Source organism: Crocodylus siamensis, chromosome 15, assembly GCF_052110815.1.
Source record: "Crocodylus siamensis isolate JL-2025a chromosome 15, ASM5211081v1, whole genome shotgun sequence".
NCBI lineage: Eukaryota > Metazoa > Chordata > Crocodylia > Crocodylidae > Crocodylus > Crocodylus siamensis.
The window spans coordinates 14,588,122-14,605,656 of record NC_143409.1 but is presented as its reverse complement, the minus strand read 5'-3'; the positions used below and the strand labels follow the sequence as shown (position 1 = coordinate 14,605,656).

Below are 17,535 nucleotides of genomic sequence, written 5' to 3'. Positions count from 1 at the left end.
GTCTCAGTTCTCTGGTCATTTTGAATTTGTAGCTGCAGGGTCAAGGCTTTTTTGTTCAGGGCTTGGGGTCCCAACTGAATGAGTAGGATTGTGACTTATGCTACAATACTGGGGACAGTACCAAAGAAAGACAGAATCTGCTTCCACTCCTGAGATTGCCAAGAGCTTAAGGAACCATTTTTAAGAACATTGAATGCAGAGTACCTGGAAAAGATGGCTTTTCGGAGAACAAGTATCAGGCAGTCCCTTGCTGACATACTGACTTTGAGCAGGGGCTGGAAAGGAAGCACTTTATGAGAGAGAATAGTCATGCAACAAACCAAGCTCCTTGAGTGTGAGCTCCTGTGTTCTCTATGCCTGGTTGGCCCTGCATCTTACATGTTTTCTTCAGTAGTAGAGGATGTATAAGTTTTAAAATGCTACAGAAAAGATTCAGTGGCAACAGCAATTTTCTCATGTTGGTGAGAATGGAACACAAGGATTGTGGTAAACCTGTTGTCTGCAAAGTGGAGTAGGATGGGTTAAGCCTATGGCTATTTTGCAAGGGAAGAATGCCAAGCCAAGAAGAGAAATATTAAAGCAGAACTTGGGAGAAGGCAAAGGAATATGCCTGCTACAGTGGTTTAACTGAGCACAGCCTACTAAGGTTTCCACACTCTGCTGGTATCAGGCATCTTCCATTTTCCAGTCTTTCAGATGAAAGGTCCCCTCAGGGGCAGTTCTATTAACATACCCGACTGCTATATATTTCTGCTGGAGGGCACTAAAAAAATCAGCACTTCAGGCAAGGCCCCAGGCTACACTGAACAGCCTGCCAGGCACAGTGGTGGACTAAGAGACACTTCAACATATATATGTGTAAATGAGGAGAATTAGTGGGTCCTGTTTAGAATTGGGGCCTACAGCCATCACTGAAGGAAGCTCTAACAGATATTCCTGGAAAAATGAATAGCTTTACCTGTACAGCCTTAAGCAGCCCTTGTACCACATCAAGAGGCAGAAAGGACAAATTATCAAAGGTCTCAGTCACTTTGGAGGATGAATTTTGAAGGACAAGGGGAGCAGACACAACGATGTTGGACAGCAAGTCTGAAAAATAAGACTGTCAGCAGAGCGGCTACTGCCAAGAATGGTCCCAACTAGGGTATGGAGGAGAGAAGGATTCTGTTTCACTCTTTAAGGTCAACAGATAAAAGAACTCTTGTAGCCTCCCTTGTAACTATAGGACTTACTGCCAATCTGCAATCTCCAACCTGGATACAAGTCTCTACATACACACAGGTTAGTTCTCGCCCCATCAGCAGGCACTCGGGTATAAATAGGAGTGCCAGCAGCATATCCTTATTAAAGGCAGGCCCAGGACTTTGAAGCATCTTTCCAAAGATCAGGAGAATCTAATCCCCACTAGCTTCACCTCTTTACCCAAGCATTCCCCCAAAAAAGGCGACACCCTGGCAGTGGGCCAAAAGAATGGTCACCAAAATTACACTGAAAAGAGCAGAAAAAGAATGGTCCCTTTTAGACCACCATAACTTGGCAACAGGTGTTTGATATACAGGCTTAACATGCAACCTGCACTCTATAAGAAAGGACAACCACAGTCCCTAATGATTTATCACACTACAGTGTTCATCCTTCCTTTGCAGTCAATCGTGTGTTGAACTGCATGGACCACTGACATTTGCTTTATCACCTGGTAATAGGTTCTGGTAATAAGGAAGCACAGCTCCTGATATTCTTAACCTCAAATCACCTAAACAGGAACTTGCGCTATGAAAAATCTGAATGTAACACTGGAAAAACAGAAGTTTCCTTCCCTTATTCTGGCTACCTATGAAGTGGCTGATCGGAGAAGCTGCATTTGTGATAACTCTGTTCAGAACTTGCTCCAGAATCTCACTTCTGATCAATTCATGGACCTGAAAGGGAAAAGGAAAACACCTATAAGAATTGAGATTTTAATTAATTGTAATTAAGATTCAGAGTTCAGCCATTATCCAAGAAAGATCTTTTAGATCTAGGTCTGAAAGGCAAGATTAGCCAGGTCACTAGCTCAACAGAGGCAAAGCCAGGATGAAATTGGAACCAGCTAGAATAAATATAGGCCTTAGGTGGGTACTTCCTACTACTAATGTGCTGGGACAAACCGGGTGGTGGATGACAGCCCAGAAGTCAAAGCAAAGACCTGGGAGCCAAGAGATCTATAGTCTGTTCCCATCTCAGCCACCGACTGTCTACAGAACCCTGGGTTTTACCCTCTTCCTCCTTCAGTTCCTCCAGACCCAATGATGAGGAACACACAAGTGACATCTCAGACAGACATAATATTAACAATAATATTTTCCAACCTCAGAGGGGAGATATGGGATTAAATCTTTAAAGGTCTGCAAAACATTTTGAGATGGATCCTGCTGGATATAGGCAAAACCTTATTAAAGTTGATGAGAGAGCAAGAGAAAACAGTTTCACTGACAGAACAACTGACGTTATCTCAACTTCACTGTACCTTAAAGGTTTCCAGGAGGATATTAGTTCCTAGCCGGCAGGCCTGCTGCTGGGCTGGCATTTTGGAAAGGCCACAACTTGCTTCAGCAATTTTTCCTCCTAAGAACTTTTTTGGCTCATAGGATTCCATTAGACTGAAACCAAGACTCATCAGCCCCTGAGTAACAAGGTCCCAGCCAAAAGCACTGCAAAAAAATGAGAAGCAGAATGGGAAAGAGTAACTTAATAAAGGAAAAAGCTTAGCCTGCAACATCCAGATTAACAAAATGTTCTGTGGTCCTTTGGGGATCCAATGCAGGGTGGCAGCTTTGTGACACCCGAATTCAGGTCTCCAGATGGGGCACCCTCCATAGCGCCCTTCAGCCAGCAATTAGGAGAAAGGAATGCCACAGGCCCTGAGCAGCTTCCTATTGCCTTTGTACAGGACTCTAGAATCACAACTGGCTGGCAGATGGTAGGTGACAGAACTAAGCATGGTGTGCTTAAAAGAGTATGGCTAAGTGAGGATCTAGCCCTCACCTTGACCAGAAATCATTCAAAGCTACAATAGGAAGCCTTATTATAAATGACCAGTCATCATTACCATTAAGGAAGCAAGTGGTCAGATTATCTATTTCAGCAACCTGCAATATAAAAGGCTGAAATTTAGGAGGCAGCTGTGCCAAAATGCTCTTCCAAAAGGCCTTCTGAGAAATAAGGTTTTTGAGGGAAAGCTGGGTGGGGGAAAGGAAATCAAAGTCAGTTTTCACTATGCTTACCTTAGCAGCAGTGGGCTGGCTCCCACAATGTCCCTAGCTGGGCCAAGAGCTGTCTCCCTCCCCAGAGTTTCTGAGCTCTGTGTAATGTTTCAGCCACTCACCTATTTTCTACCACTTCCAGAATTATGGCAGGTACATCATACTGCTGAGGAAACAAATCCTGCAGGAATTTTGAGCCCTGGATTAACTGCTGGTCCTTGCAGCTCTTCATTATCGATGCTTTCAGGAAGTCAAAAACCTAGAATGTGAAAGTGCTGAGTGAGGGGATTGTCCACATCCCTTCTGAAGGTAGCCTCAGGAGGAGGGGACTTGATTCTTGTTAAACTGAGAGCAGTCTAGAGCAAAGGAAACTGCTTACACAGCTCTATCAAAGTAGCTGTGTACATTTTCCCCCAGCATAGTTATTCCCCACTTTACTCCCAGGGGTAACCAAGATGCAAGAGAAGCTAGAAGGATGTTTGCTGCCATCCCTACCCTATTTTGGACACAGATAATAGTCACCTCAGAACCAAAATTAATTCAAAGTGAAGGAGTTGCCATCAGCCTCATCCTCTCCCCCCCATCATGTCAGAGCCATTTCCCCTCCACACTAGGCATGTCCCAATTACTATTTTATGGGCTGAGAGGACTCTGCAGAGGCTCATTTCAGTGCTCAGTAGCTGAGGTATGCAAGAACAAGGATAAAGTCCTCTTCCTTTAAGATAAGAATGTGTAGTTCACAGGAACCCCAAAGTGCTCTTGAGTCCTGAGCAGCTCCTCGAGGAATTGCTACTAGGCCATTCATCTAACCACATTTGTTTCTTATTATCATATCAGCAGGGCCGGATGAGCTTCATCTCAGGGTCCTGGAGGAACTGTCAGAGGAGATCTCAGAGCTTTTAGCAATGATCTTCATGAAGTCATGGGAGATGGGTCAAGTACCAGAGGACTGAAAAAAAGGCCAACATAGTGCCCCTCATTAAAAAAAGGCAAGAAAGAGGACTTGGGGAACTACAGACTGGTTACTCTCACCTCACTACCTGTTAAGTTACTAGAGCATAAACTAAGGAAGGCCATTTACAAGCATCTGGAGGAAAGGCTGATCAAAAGCAGCCGGCATGGATTTGTGAAAAAACATATTGTGCCAAACAAACTTCATCTCCTCCTTTGATAAAGTAACTACTTGGGTGGATGAAGGCAATGCTGTGGATATAGTACCCCTCAGGGGTGAGCAATTATTTTGGCTGGTGGGCCACTTAGTGAGTTTTGGTAAGCTGTCAAGGGCCACAGATCTTTTAGAAGATACATATTTGAAGAAATTATAGATAAAAACAAAATCACATACTAAAAATCAAATATATACTATAACATATTTTAATTTTATTAAAAAATATATTTTTATTCAGCTTTTTTTTTTTTTTTTTTGAGTAGTGTATATAGAGGTAATTGCCTAATAGCTCAAAATAAAGTCTTATACTTGTATATTGCGTGCATGGGTGTTGGGGTGGGGAGTTGCCCACATGCTAGGTCCTGGGAGCCAGCAGTGGGCAGGAGGAAAGGTGGGGGGAGTGCAGGTGGCACGTGCAACAGAGCTCACCCAGACAGCGAGGTGCGGTGCAGCTGCTCCCGCAACAGTCTGCATGGGACCAAGCCCCACCTGCTTGCACCTGGGGCAGCCCACACTGTGCTCCCACCCACACCCACTGACAGTACTGTCCTGACCCTGTCCAGTGCATACAGAACTGCTGCTGCAGCCAGCGTGATAAGCAGCCTGCAGGCAGGTTAGCTGTGGGTGGAAGGTGGCCAGGAGCTAAAGCTGGAGCCCAATGCACTGGGGCAGGAGCCACCTGGCTGCAGCTTCCTCTGTCTGGCTGGGCACATGGTGCCTGGCCCGTGTCCCCACAGCCACCTTCACTTCCCTGCACTACCTGCTGCCTGGAACAGCACAGCAGGGGCAGGAAGAGAAAGAGGAGGCGGCACTGGAAACAGAAGGAGCCAAGCAGTAGTACTCAGATCACTGCAGCAGCAATGCTGTGTACGCTGGCTGGGGCTGTCAATGGGTGCAGGGCAGGTGCGGGTGCATCACGGTGCAGGCTGCCCTGGGCATGAGCAGGCAGGGCTCAGACCCATGTGGCACACTCCAAGGACAGCCACAGGCTGGATGCAATCAATTGGCAGGCCATATTTTGTCCAACCCTGGTGTATTTAGACTTCAGCACTGCTTTTGACAAGGTTCCACATGACCATCTCATAAACAAACTGGAGAAATGTGGGGTGGATAAAACTATTACAAGGTGGATAGATAATTGGCTCAACGGCCACAAGCAAAGGGTAAGTATTCATAGGTTTATGTCAGAATCGCAGGAGTTTCAAGTGGAGTCCCACAGGAGTCTTTCTTTAGCCCAGTGCTATTCAACATGATTATTAATGATTTTGATGCTGGCATAGAAAGCTTCTTGAGCAAGTTTGTGAAAGACACAAAATTAGAAAGGACTGTGAATAGGCTGGAGGATGCAAACACAATTCAGAAAGATTCTGAAAGACTGGAAAGTTGGACTAGAGTTAACCAGATGAAGTTTCAATGCAGACAAATGCAAGATGCCACACCTAAGGAGGAATGATCAAAAACACAAATACAAAACAGGGGACACCTAACTGGATGGTAGCACTGTGGAAAAGGACTTGGGAGTCTTGGCTGACCAGAGACTCAATACTAATCTGCAGTATGCATAAAAGGCCAATTAGGTTTTGGGATGCATCAATAAAAACATTAGGTACAAGACATGTAGGAGGTAATAATGCCTTGCTACTCAGCACTGGTTAGGTCTCATCTGGAGTACTGCGTGCAGTTCTGAGCTCCATATTTTAAAAAGAGCATGGAGAAGTTAGAGAGGGTCCAGAAGTGGACAACAAAGATGATCAAGGGCTTGGAAAGCACGTCACGTGACAAGAGGCTGAAGGAAGCTAGGCATGTTCAGCTTGTGGAAAAGTTGCTTAAGAAGGGACATGATAGCAGTCTTCAAATACCTGAAGGGCTGCCATAAAGGAGAGAAAAAACACCTTTCTTCTGTTGCTGCAGAGAGGACATGGACCAATGGCTTGAAGCTACATCACAGTAAGTTTACACTGGATATTGGAAAAATGTCTTCACTGTTCAGAACAGTGAGGCAGTGAAACACACTGCCTAGGGAAGGTGTGGACTCTCCATCACTGGAAGTATTCAAGACAAGGATGGACAGCTGCTGGTCAGGGATGATCTAGGAATAGCTATGACTATTTTCTACCATGGGTATTTCCCATGATTCTAGGCTTTGCTGGTTGCTTCCCACCCCCCACTTTTTCTCCTACATGTGTCAGGGTATTTATAAGCCTCTCTTAGAGGCACTGGGTGTTAGCTACAGCTAAGGTTTGGAACTTCAACTGGGGCATGCTGATTCTCCTGCTAGGGGCAAAGCCAGGGGTCCTGGCTAGAAGGTGTTGCCCATCCAAACAGGGTCAGACCAATCACCATATATGGGGTCAGGTAGGAATTTTACTCCATGGTCAAATTGATATGGACTGCTGGGGGTTTTGCTTTCCTCTGTAACAGGGGGTGTGGCCCTCTGCCTGGGACCTCTCGAGTGTATATTGACAACGTTGCGTACAGGGTTAAGGGCAGTCCTTCTACAGAGTTTAGATCGGAGTGGACAAAATATAGCAAGTGATTCCAGCTGGCCTGCAGCACATCCCTCGGCCCCACCTGGCCCAGGCAAAGGGGGCAGCCCAGGCCTTGGTGCATGCAGCTGGAGCCACCGCCCCCAGGCAAGTGGCAGGGGAGGCTTTGTGGCAGCCCTTGTGCCGGTGGCTCACTCTGCTCAGCTGCTGATGCCAGTGTGTCCACCACCACACTGGACCCAGCCCCACAGCCCAATCACCCCAACCCACTCCTGGGGTGCCAGATGGAACAGGTGGGTGGTGTCTCCATGAAAACCATGCCCTGTCTGCAGGGGGTCCTCAGCTGGGTGGATGGGATGGGGCCGCAGGTGGGCAGGGAGAGGTGTCCGGGAGCAGGATGGGCAAGTGGGACCCAGGATCATGGCAGGGTTGACAGTGCAGGGATGGGGTCCAGGGCAGAGCAGTAATCCGCCGCCCACACACCCCTGCCCACAGAACTGGCACCCGTCCCAGGGATGTGCAGGGAGTAGATTGTGGCTCTGGCCCAGCCCCTGGCCACCCATCCCACTCCTGAATGCTACTCTCTTCCTGCCCATAGCCGCATCCCATCTGCCCAGCCAAGCACCTCCTGCCCACAGGGGGTCCCGAGCCAGTCCAACTGGACATCCTGCCCACCTGCTCCATCCAATGCCCCCAACAATGGCTGTGGGACAGACAGGCCCAGATAGGATCAATTGCCATCCACATCCCGAGGCCTGCAGTGCCTCATCAGAACTCCTTACATAGCACTCCAAACCAAAAACTGTACACCTCTGATTTAGATTATGGTTGTATGGAATAGTTTAGGTAGGGATGATCCTGCCTCAGGCAGGGGCTGAACTAGATGACATCTAAAGGTCCCTTCCAGCCCTACTTCTCTATGACTATCACCCTTGAGTGTATATCTGAACTAAGCCATTCCATTCCTTGCTCCTATCTGCATAGCACCCACAGCACACCGACAAGCAGATCTTTACAGAAAGAATCCCCAGGTCATGCACAAGTAACACATACCCGCTCTTCCGATTTGTGTTTTACTGCCACCGAGAGCAGAAGAGCCACGCTGAAAGGGCACAGGGCCTTGCCAGGATCTCTCTGCTGCTCAGCCTAGGGAAAAAAAACAATATGAGCACCTCTTGCAATATTAAGAAAAACATTAGATTGAGGTTTTGCTGCTCAGCTTGGAATGAGAGGTATGTCCATACTCAACGCACTGGGTCATTATGTGTGCTTTTTGATGGCTATAGTAGAATTACTATATGACACATTATCTCTGTGCTAGAATGAATAACAAGTAAACCTTACCCACCAGTTTAAAAGCTTCTCCACTACATTACACCAATCTGCTCTGCTTTTGCTGTACCTTTAGGTGTTTAATTAGCTCTTTGCCTAGGTCCTTATCTAGGCTGATAACTGAGACAATATGCAGAATGACGGTGCCTTCCACATGTCGGAGCTGGTCTAGAGGCACTGTGGCTACTTCGAGATCCTCGGACCTAAAGAGCAGAAGACCCGGGTTACAAACCTGGATTGTAATTAATCAATACGTATAAATTATTTCTCAAACATGAAAAAGGACATGTTTTTCAGGGCTTGGCCTAACTCAAGCTGGAGGAATGTTAGATGAGAGACAGGTTATAAATGCTTACCTAGTAAAGGAGGATAGTGACAAAAAGAAACTTACTCAGGAACCTGCTGCTCTTCTTTTTGTTTCTTATCCAACTGATTGAAAAAAGTAATGATTCCTTCCAAAACAGCCTTCTTACTGCCCTGAAAGGCAGAACATTACAAAGTAACCTAAGCTATAATCAATACTTCTCCAAAACCTCAAAATCACAAAGAATTGTGATCCATTTCCCTGAATTCCCACTCCAATTTAGTCATAGAGTATTCTTAATTTCTAGGCCTAAATCGCCATGTGGGAGACTGCTGTGCATTGCATTTCTGAGGTGGATGAAGTGATCATTGTATCATTTGCATAATCTCTGAATAATATTAAAAGAGAAAAGGATATTGCATTAGCGGTTCCTGGTAGTTATAGGTCCGTTCAAAAGAACTGGAAAACATGACCAAATAGTATAAGTGGCCAGTGGATGAAAGCAGCCTCTCACACCACATAGGGAATTCATCTCTGTGCAGATCATGTTTAATGGCTGATACAAGGAATAACAGTAGCAAGAGTACAAGTGGATAGGCTACAGTGTACCAAATGAATTGTCAGTATGTGACACAGAAATGAGACTTGTTTTAAGTTTAATTCAAATCATAGCCCAGGGTTGTACCATGTGAAACAGATATTAGAAATCATATTAGAAAAAGGCAAGTCCATGAAGCCTGGAGCTGAGGGAGGCGATCCATGCCCATGAATAATAAAAGAATACCTATTATCTATGGGACTACTATATATTCAGCATATGCAAGCTTCATATCACAGCTATCTTCCCTCCACCTGGGAAGCAACGGACACAGACCCCTCCCCTCCACGCTGGCCAGCGGCTGGAAAGCCATGAATATGCGTCTTGCTGTCTTTCCATTCGCCAAGGCCAGAGCAGGTTCTTGGAGCAAGGTGGCCAGTTAACTCTGATCCATTGTGTGATCAAGCTTGTAGCTCATTCCCTATATTCCCTCTCTCACATATGTACACAGTATGCATGTGCTATGGAGGTGCACAGTTTGCATGTGCAAATGTTCTAACTTGGAGAGCAAGATCAGCTCCCCCCAGGGTTTTACCTTGGCAGAGAGAAGCAGCAGCTGGTAAACCAAGGGTGGAATTTCCTGTAAGTCAACCTTGGAGAACATCCTCAGGACTTTTTCTACCACAAACTGGAGCTCTTCTGCACTGAGTGGGACATCTCTGAAGAAGCAAAAGTGCAACCCGGGCATTTCTATTTCAGTGACAACTCTGCTTCCTCCAGTAGAGGTTCAGCACTTACGGTGGCCCCAGAGTGTCAATGTACGTTGGCATAGAGAAGCCCTCCACCCGAAGACCCTATGCAAAGTTATTGCTACAGCTCCCTACAACCATCTTGGACTCAAGGTCACACTTGTGACATCCTGGCATGCGTACTTTGTTTTGGAAGTTCAAAGCCTGTGTCATAGTGTGCTTTCACATGAATGCACAGCGCCTACTTTCAAGAAACCTTAAAATAAACAGAAATCAAGGAATGAGGGCTGAACAACCATGCACATTCAGACTAAATGTGACAAATTTCTAATGCCGATGACATCCCCTGTTCAGTGATGGATTTACAACACCAAGCAAAGGTGTCAAGGTGGTAAGTGGGGAGAGGAATCTGACAGAGTTTGCCAGTCACTACTACTTATCCACACAGGGCACTACAGAATCTAGCCCTCCCTTTTAGCACAGGCCTCTCTCTTCCTGAGACCAGTAACAATGTCTGCAACACCAAAGGAGAAAGAGCCTGGCTTCATAAGATTTACTCTTGTGATATGAACAAATGAAAATAAGGCAAATGTCCCTATTCTTCAGTAGCGAACTGCCAGCTAGGCAAGATCTGGGAGAAACAGTGTTGCCAGAGCTGCTCCTGAAGCACCTTGGGCAGGCTGCAGCAATCTCCATTCAGGCTCAGCATCTGGGCAACTGGAAAACTGGTGGCTCCCCATCTGCACATTGCCCAAGCTGTTTGCGAAACAGAAGGTAGAAACAGATGGAGAATAAGAGAGCAGTGGGGGAAGGAGGATCTTACCTGAACATGTTGGTGAGAGGAATTACACACTGATGATCCCATCTGGTCAAACAAAAATACATCAAGAGAGCCTGAGAACGGGCAGAACTGCTGTTTCTGGCCCCTTCCCCAACCCGTTGCTCAGCTGCCCTCCCAGATGCAGAAATCCTGCCAGGCATTAGAGAGGCATGAGGTTTAAAAATGGTGCAAACAAGAGGGAGGGAGTCCTCCAAACCATGTCAGGCACTCAAAGTACCACATGAAGTGTCCTTTGCTGTGTCAGATACATAATGAGACCTGACTGCCAGCAGCTCTCAGCGCAGCGGCCCAGGGAGCACCAGACTCCACGTCGCTGGGATTTGAGCATTTGGGATCAACGGAGATAGGCTATTATAGACATGCTCTCAAGAGCCTGAATGAGTGTGCAGCTAAATAATTCTCATACGAATAAAAAAAGAGAGAGCTGGCAGAGATGGACAGACCTGCTGGAGCAGAGGGTATTGATCAGCTGCTTCTTAAACTCTTCCCCAGTCAGCTCACCTGGAAAAGCACAAGACAGGTAGGAACACGCTCGGAGGAAAGGAAGGATGGAGCAGGGCAGGGGAAACAAAAGGGGTTACCTTTCCCATAGGCCAAGCTTTCCTTTGAGGAAGCCAACCTGGTAAGAAGGGTGGAAAACAGCTCCAAGGACTTCGCATTAGACAGGTTACCTCCTTTGATGAGCTCAACAAACAGAGTGGCCAGTTCAGCCAAGGCAGAGCCCGGCAAGTGATGAGCCTGATAAAACAGGATGCAAGAAAGGGATCCAGGAGGGTCAGGGAATGGCAAACCTGCCCCCGAGAAGCAGACACCCACAGCCCGCAGGTCCTGCCCGCGCAGCCCAACACCGGGCGGCTTCGACCGGCCAGCGGGGAAAGCCACCCCCATCATCTCCTGTTAGCATCCAGCCCAGCTCCGCTATCAGCTCGGAGACGCCAAACTAGCATCAAACAACGCTGGCTGCACAGGGCCCAAACCGCTGGGGACGATGCGGCTCCCTTCTCCTGCGCCCCGGGGGTCGAGTCGAGACCCTGAACCTCCGCCGCGGATGGGACCGGGATGCCCCGCCGAACCCGGCCGTCCCGGAAAGCGAGCTCCTACCTCCAGCATCAGCAGCCCGATGGTCTCGGAGGCGCGGTCCGAGCGCAGCTCCCCCGACTCCACCAGCCGGACGCAGCGCTTGTAGGCCTGCAGCCTCCGGAGCACCCCGCCGGGCTGGGAGCACGGGGAGGCTGGGGGCAGAGGGAGAAAGCGTCGCGCCTGGTTAGGGAGACGGGCCGGCGGGGCCCTGGTCCGCGCGGCGCGAGGGCCGAGTCCCGGGGAAAGTCACCTCGGAAGATGCCCCGCAGCAGCGCGGCCGCCTCCTGCCCCGTCAGCGCCGGATCCAGCTCCAGCTCCACCACCGGCGCGCCCGGCTGCGAGCCCCGAGCAGGGGCCTGGCCCGGCCCCGCCGCCCCCGGGCTGCTCGGCTCCATCCCGGGCCGCGACCCCGCGCCGAGCCGCCGGGGCTCCGAATCTCCCGCCCGGAAGTGCGCAGTGTTGCCCGGCAACAGAGCCCGCCTTCGCCAGCCGACTTCCACTCCCCGGGGCCCCGTGCCCTGCCCCCTGCTGGGGGGGAGAGGAGGGGGCCGATGAGACCCGCGGGGTGCGGGAGGGCGCGGGGCAGGGGTGGATGGGGGCAGTGTCTGCATCTGCGCGTGTCTGTGTGTACACCTCTTCGTGTGTGCACGTGTGCCCCACCCCCTCCCGCACTGTGAGGCTCTCCCCTCCTCCTGAAAACCGAAACGTTGTAACTCGGAACCAATGTTCTCATAGAAACAACGTTATAAACGGGGGGTTGGTTCCTGAACCAAAGCCTGGTTCCCTGTTTTCACTACACATCCCCCCAGAAGTTTGTACTCAGTTAATTATAGGTAAGTAATATAGCTACATTGATGTATTTATATTGTAAATAGCAATCATATTGATTTGGAAGGACTTCTCTGAGGTGACTTTGGACTTTTTGAAGAGCTCTTGGCTGGAGTCTTCTCAGGAGTCCCGGCTGCAGGTTTTTCTGGAGTCTTGTCTGCTTTCTTAAAGAAAGTGTCCAAGGAAGCGTGGGCAGATGTTCTCCAGGGAGCTGAGCGACGCAGCGAACTTGCTCGCTGGCGTGGCATCGCAGCAGATCAAGTGTTGTAAGTCGAAACTGGCACTGTGAAGTTGAAACGGCGTCAATTTATAAACCTTGTAAGTGCAAAACATAACTCAAACGTCGTAAGTCGAGGACTGCCTGTCCTTTGTGTGTATGTGCATGTGTGTGTCTGTGTCTCTGTGTCTGCATATGCACATGAATCTGCATCTGCGTGTGTCTGCCCCTCACTCCCAAGCCACGGCCCCCCCAGCCCTGCTGCTGCCGCTCAGTCCTGACCCCCCATCCTGCCAGGGTGTGCAGGAACGCCCCCTCCCCAGGCTCCAAACCACACACATACACCCACAGCCCCCTCCCCCTTCACAAATCCCCACCACACACACACCCCGCTCCCACCCTCCAACCATTCAAAGTACCTGCATGATTTTTCATAACTTTTTTTCTGCACGTCATTTTGAGTTTTTAGCTCTGTGATTAAAATCACGATTAATTACAACGAATTTTTGTTAATTGTGCAACTAATCAAATTCTTTAATTGTTTGGCAGCCCTGCTAACTTACAAACTTTTTAAAGTCTTGGTACAAACGGTTATTAATGGCCCATGATGAACTCCCACTCAAAATCACTAACTATGCCGTATGCAGCAGACTCTGTTACTATGTCTCAGGTTTTGATGTAATGATGCATGTTTCAGTTTGTTTATTTTATAAACTCTGTACAGTGGCATGGTGTGCATTGGCAACATGTAGGGGGTGCACGTGCATCCCCTGAGCGTGGCGGTGCACCCCCTGCGGGCAGTCACCGCTTGCCACACCCCTCCTGCCACCGCCGACACTGCTGGCAGCATCTACAGGCAATCAGCAATCGCCACTGGCGGCTGCTGATGCCGCCAGCGATGTCTGCAGGTGGTCGTCCGCCCCTGGTTGCTCACCACCACCATGAACGACACATGCCCCCCAGAACGGGGCATACGCCATTCATAGTGGTGCGTGTTAAGCACATGAGCTGGTACAATGGCGGCAGATACAAGGTAATTTTTTAAACCCAGACAGTCAATTTGTGCAAACGCAAACACAGATGAAGAGGAAATTCAGCCAACATCGATTTTACAGCATTGTTTGGAAAATAAGAAAGCGGTCAGTGTGGAAATCACTTATCAACATGAAGCAGAAAAAAACGCAGACAAAATGAATGTTGCTGATAAGAATGTAAGTGCCTCTGTTGCTGCTAGTGGTTTGATTAATCTGAAATCAGGGGACCGATCAAGTGGGTCTGCACAGGTGAAGTTGAGTAATTATCCCAAAAGTTAATTTGGCAAACAAAATGGATTATTCTCGTCATCCTTGTTCAATAAGTATCCCTTTATTGAATACAGTGTGAGGCTGATGCTGTATTTTGCTATGCCTGCAGAATTTTTGACAGTTCTTCTGAATACAAAGATAACAGTTTTACAGAAAAGGGGTTGCGAGATTGGAAAAAATTAAATGAAAAGCTGAACAGTCACTCTAACTGTAAGGTTCACTTGGAATGCATGAATAAATGGAAGAATTACCAGGCAGCAAGTAAATCAGGCTCAGTTGTATGGCACCTGTCAAACTCCCATAAGATGACTGTTCAGGAAAACAGAATATGCTCGAAAAATTACTGACTTGCTGCTCTATCTTTCACACCAGGGATTGGCCCTTAAGGGTCATGATGAAAAGGAAAAGTCAGAAAACAGAGGGAATTTTCTTGAGTTACACTCCCTTTTTGCAAAATATGATGAGCAAAGTTTTTTTCTCCATGCCTGGAAACCATGAACTTTTTTGTGATGTGCAACATATCCCAGGCATAAAATCCATGGAGTTGACAAGTCTAGTGATACACGTTGGACGTGCAGGTGGAGAAATGTCAAAGCATGCAAGTCTAATTTAAAGGTTATTATCCAATGCCTAACTGAGCTCTCTCAGCATGGAAGTAACTGGAATTTTGTTCAGGCAAATGGATTGCTGTACCAAGTACAAAAAACATTTTGTCATCTGTCTCGTTTTGGAGAACCTACTGTCATTAGTGCATGTCACTCGCAAGGCATTGCAGTCTGAAAAGGCCTCGCTCTCTACAGTGGCAAGAGTAGTTACTAGGACTGCCATGACTTTGGAAAACATGAAAAACAAGCCTAGAACAGCGTCTGGGGAGAAGTCCTGCGATATGTCCTAGGGAGATGTCTGAGGTCGGATCCAAAGAGTGGAAGTTGACAGAAGTCAATCATTGTGGTGCACCGTGACCAGTGGAGACCCCCAGAGCTCCATCCTTGGGCCTATTCTTTTCAACATCTTCATTAATGATGTGGATGTTGGTGTCAGAAGTGGACTGGCCAAGTTCGCTGATGACACCAAACTTTGGGGTAAAGCGTGCACACCCAAGGACAGAATGGTGATCCACGGTGACCTTGACAGGCTTGGAAAATGGGTGGATGAAAACCTAATGGCCTTCAACACCGAAATGCAAAGTACTCCACCTTGGGAAGAAAAACCCACAGCATGCTTGTAGGCTTGGCAGTGCTACGCTTGGTAGCACCACGGCCCAAAGGGACATGGGGGTCATGATTTACCACAGGATGAATATGAACCACCAATGTGACGTTGCAGCTGGCAAAGCGAGCAAAACTCTGGCTTGCATCCATAGATGCTTCTCTAGCAAATCCCAGGATTTCATTCTCCCACTGTACTCAGCCTTGGTGAGGCTGCAGCTGGAGTACTGCATCCAATTCTGGGCTCCACAATTTAAAAGGGATGTGGAGAAGCTTAAGAGAGCCCAGAGGAGAGCCACATGCATGATCAGAGGTCAGGAAAACAGACCTTACGATGATAGGCTGAGAGCCATGGGACTCTTCAGCCTGGAAAGGCGCAGGCTCAGGGGTGATCTGGTGGCTGGAATGCCTGTTCACCAGAGCACCCCGTGGGATGACAAAGTCAAATGGTCACAAACTTCTCCAAGACCATTTCAGGCTGGGCATAAGGAAGAACTTCTTTACAGTCCGAGCCCCCAAGGTCTGGAACAGCCTGCTGCCAGAGGTGGTGCAAGCACTTACTCTGGACTCCTTCAGGAGTTGATTGGACATTTATCTTGCTGGGATCCTGTGACCCCAGCTGACTTCCTGCCCCTGGGGTGCGGGGCTGGACTCAATGATCTTCTGAGGTCCCTTCCAGCCCTAATGTCTATGAAATCTATCATATGGGGAAACTGTAGGAATAATGATTGAGAGGGACAGAGACAAACCTGTTTGGCCTCCTAGGAAGACTTTAAAACTGAGTGACTTTGTTGTGGACTCAGATTGCGGTGAGAGAAAGCACCTTCCTTTGGAACCACAAAATAATAAGCAGAAGTGGTATGTGCTTATTATTTTTCCAGTTGTCAGTGCTCTAACAGGGGAAATTAGGTTTTCTGAGGAATCTTTAATGCTTGCCAGAAGTGTAGATGGCATTCTAGCCTGTGAACCACAAGCAGTTGATAAGATGCTGGAAAGATACGGGAAAATTGCAAGAGTTGATTTAGTTTAGTTGAATTGGAAATGTAGATTGCACGCACTGACATTGAATCCCATGGACTGCTTGTGGGGCTGGAAAATTTAAGATCTATGGTGACAGCTCTAGATTATCCCAATTTTTTCAAGCTTCTTCAGTTAGTTCTTACTCTACCTGTTGGGTTTGTGAAATCTGAAGCATCTTTCTCTGCAATGTATTGGATTCAAACCTACTTAAGAACAACAATGAGCCAGGAACGTTTTTCTGCACTGTCCATTCTGAACATTGAGTCAGATATTACAAGAAACCTCAACCCTGCAGAAATTGTGAGACTGTACTTGGTCAAGGCAAACAGAACATTTATGATGGAATAGCAATAGTCTGAACAGGGTTGAGCTTTGCCTGGTGGATTTGGTGCTTAATTGGTGTCCCTTTATAGACTAACTCTGGTTGTGGAGTGAGTTTGGTTTTCCCAATAAGAGGAAAGAGGCAGAGACTGCAGGGAGAGGGGCTTGGGCTGTGTGTGATGTGTGAAGCGTCAGCCTTTTGCTGTTTATTGTACTGCCGTAAGCTGTTAATAAAATCTCAGAGAAAATGCCATTTAATTCAGAACAGACTCATTCTCATTTTTACCACAAGCCTGCTACAATATAGTTAATACTGTGATAAATGCATTGTGTGAGCATATTTAAGTAGACGCATATAATTTACGTCAGCAAAAGCAGCAGAGTAGAAGTATCGTTTAAGTTTTACTCAGCGCTGCCCCCAGATAATATTTTCTCCCTCTGTCTGTGGCAGGGGCCTGGGCACCCTCACACAGGGCAGCACCCTGCTCTGCCACCTTGCAGTTGGGGAGCCTGACCCTGGCTTGACTGGACCTGGCCCTTGCTCATGGGGCCATAGTTGAAGCACTGAACCTGCCATAAACATGGCAAAAAGCAGTCCAAGGATGCTGCCTTCTTAGCCTGGCACAGCTCCATGTTTGGAGAACAAACTCTCACCTCCTTGAGCACCTGGACGGGGCCCCTAGTATTTCCCGTTCAGTCATTTCCACACCCAAGTTGATGTGACTATGCCTGAGTTCTGGTTTTTGAGCTAAAAGCAGTCTGCAGGGGCGCAAGATAGAAGGGAGGCAAACCCAGGAAGGGCATGTAGTAGAGAGGGTAGTGTGAACAGTGGAGCATGGAGACCATTAAGAAGGGGAGAGGGTCGGTCACACTGGTGGAGTGGAGAGAGATTAGCAG

At 47.9% G+C, this 17,535-nt stretch overlaps 2 protein-coding genes across 4 annotated transcripts in view; one reads left to right on the top strand and one right to left on the bottom strand.

Moving 5' to 3' along the window:
• Positions 1-12,294, bottom strand: part of FANCI (FA complementation group I) — a 29,955-nt gene extending 17,661 nt beyond the window's left edge. The window contains exons 1-14 of one of the 3 annotated variants that reach the window (XM_090029633.1): positions 11,991-12,294; positions 11,762-11,892; positions 11,242-11,398; positions 11,104-11,161; positions 10,643-10,684; positions 9,666-9,789; positions 8,620-8,705; positions 8,299-8,431; positions 7,950-8,042; positions 3,365-3,501; positions 2,507-2,690; positions 1,832-1,919; positions 959-1,089; positions 205-275 (exon numbers count right to left, since the gene is read on the bottom strand). In XM_090029633.1, the coding sequence (XP_089885759.1) occupies positions 205-275; positions 959-1,089; positions 1,832-1,919; positions 2,507-2,690; positions 3,365-3,501; positions 7,950-8,042; positions 8,299-8,431; positions 8,620-8,705; positions 9,666-9,789; positions 10,643-10,684; positions 11,104-11,161; positions 11,242-11,398; positions 11,762-11,892; positions 11,991-12,135 (1,580 nt within the window). In that variant the 5' untranslated portion in view covers positions 12,136-12,294. The remainder of the gene's footprint in view (positions 1-204; positions 276-958; positions 1,090-1,831; positions 1,920-2,506; positions 2,691-3,364; positions 3,502-7,949; positions 8,043-8,298; positions 8,432-8,619; positions 8,706-9,665; positions 9,790-10,642; positions 10,685-11,103; positions 11,162-11,241; positions 11,399-11,761; positions 11,893-11,990) is intronic. The other 2 variants (XM_090029632.1, XM_090029631.1) reach the window with 2 other exon arrangements.
• Positions 12,295-12,351: 57 nt separating this feature from the next.
• Positions 12,352-17,535, top strand: part of RLBP1 (retinaldehyde binding protein 1) — a 33,706-nt gene continuing 28,522 nt past the window's right edge. The window contains exon 1 of the mRNA XM_090029635.1: positions 12,352-12,573. The gene's annotated coding sequence lies outside the window, so the exon portion shown is untranslated. The remainder of the gene's footprint in view (positions 12,574-17,535) is intronic.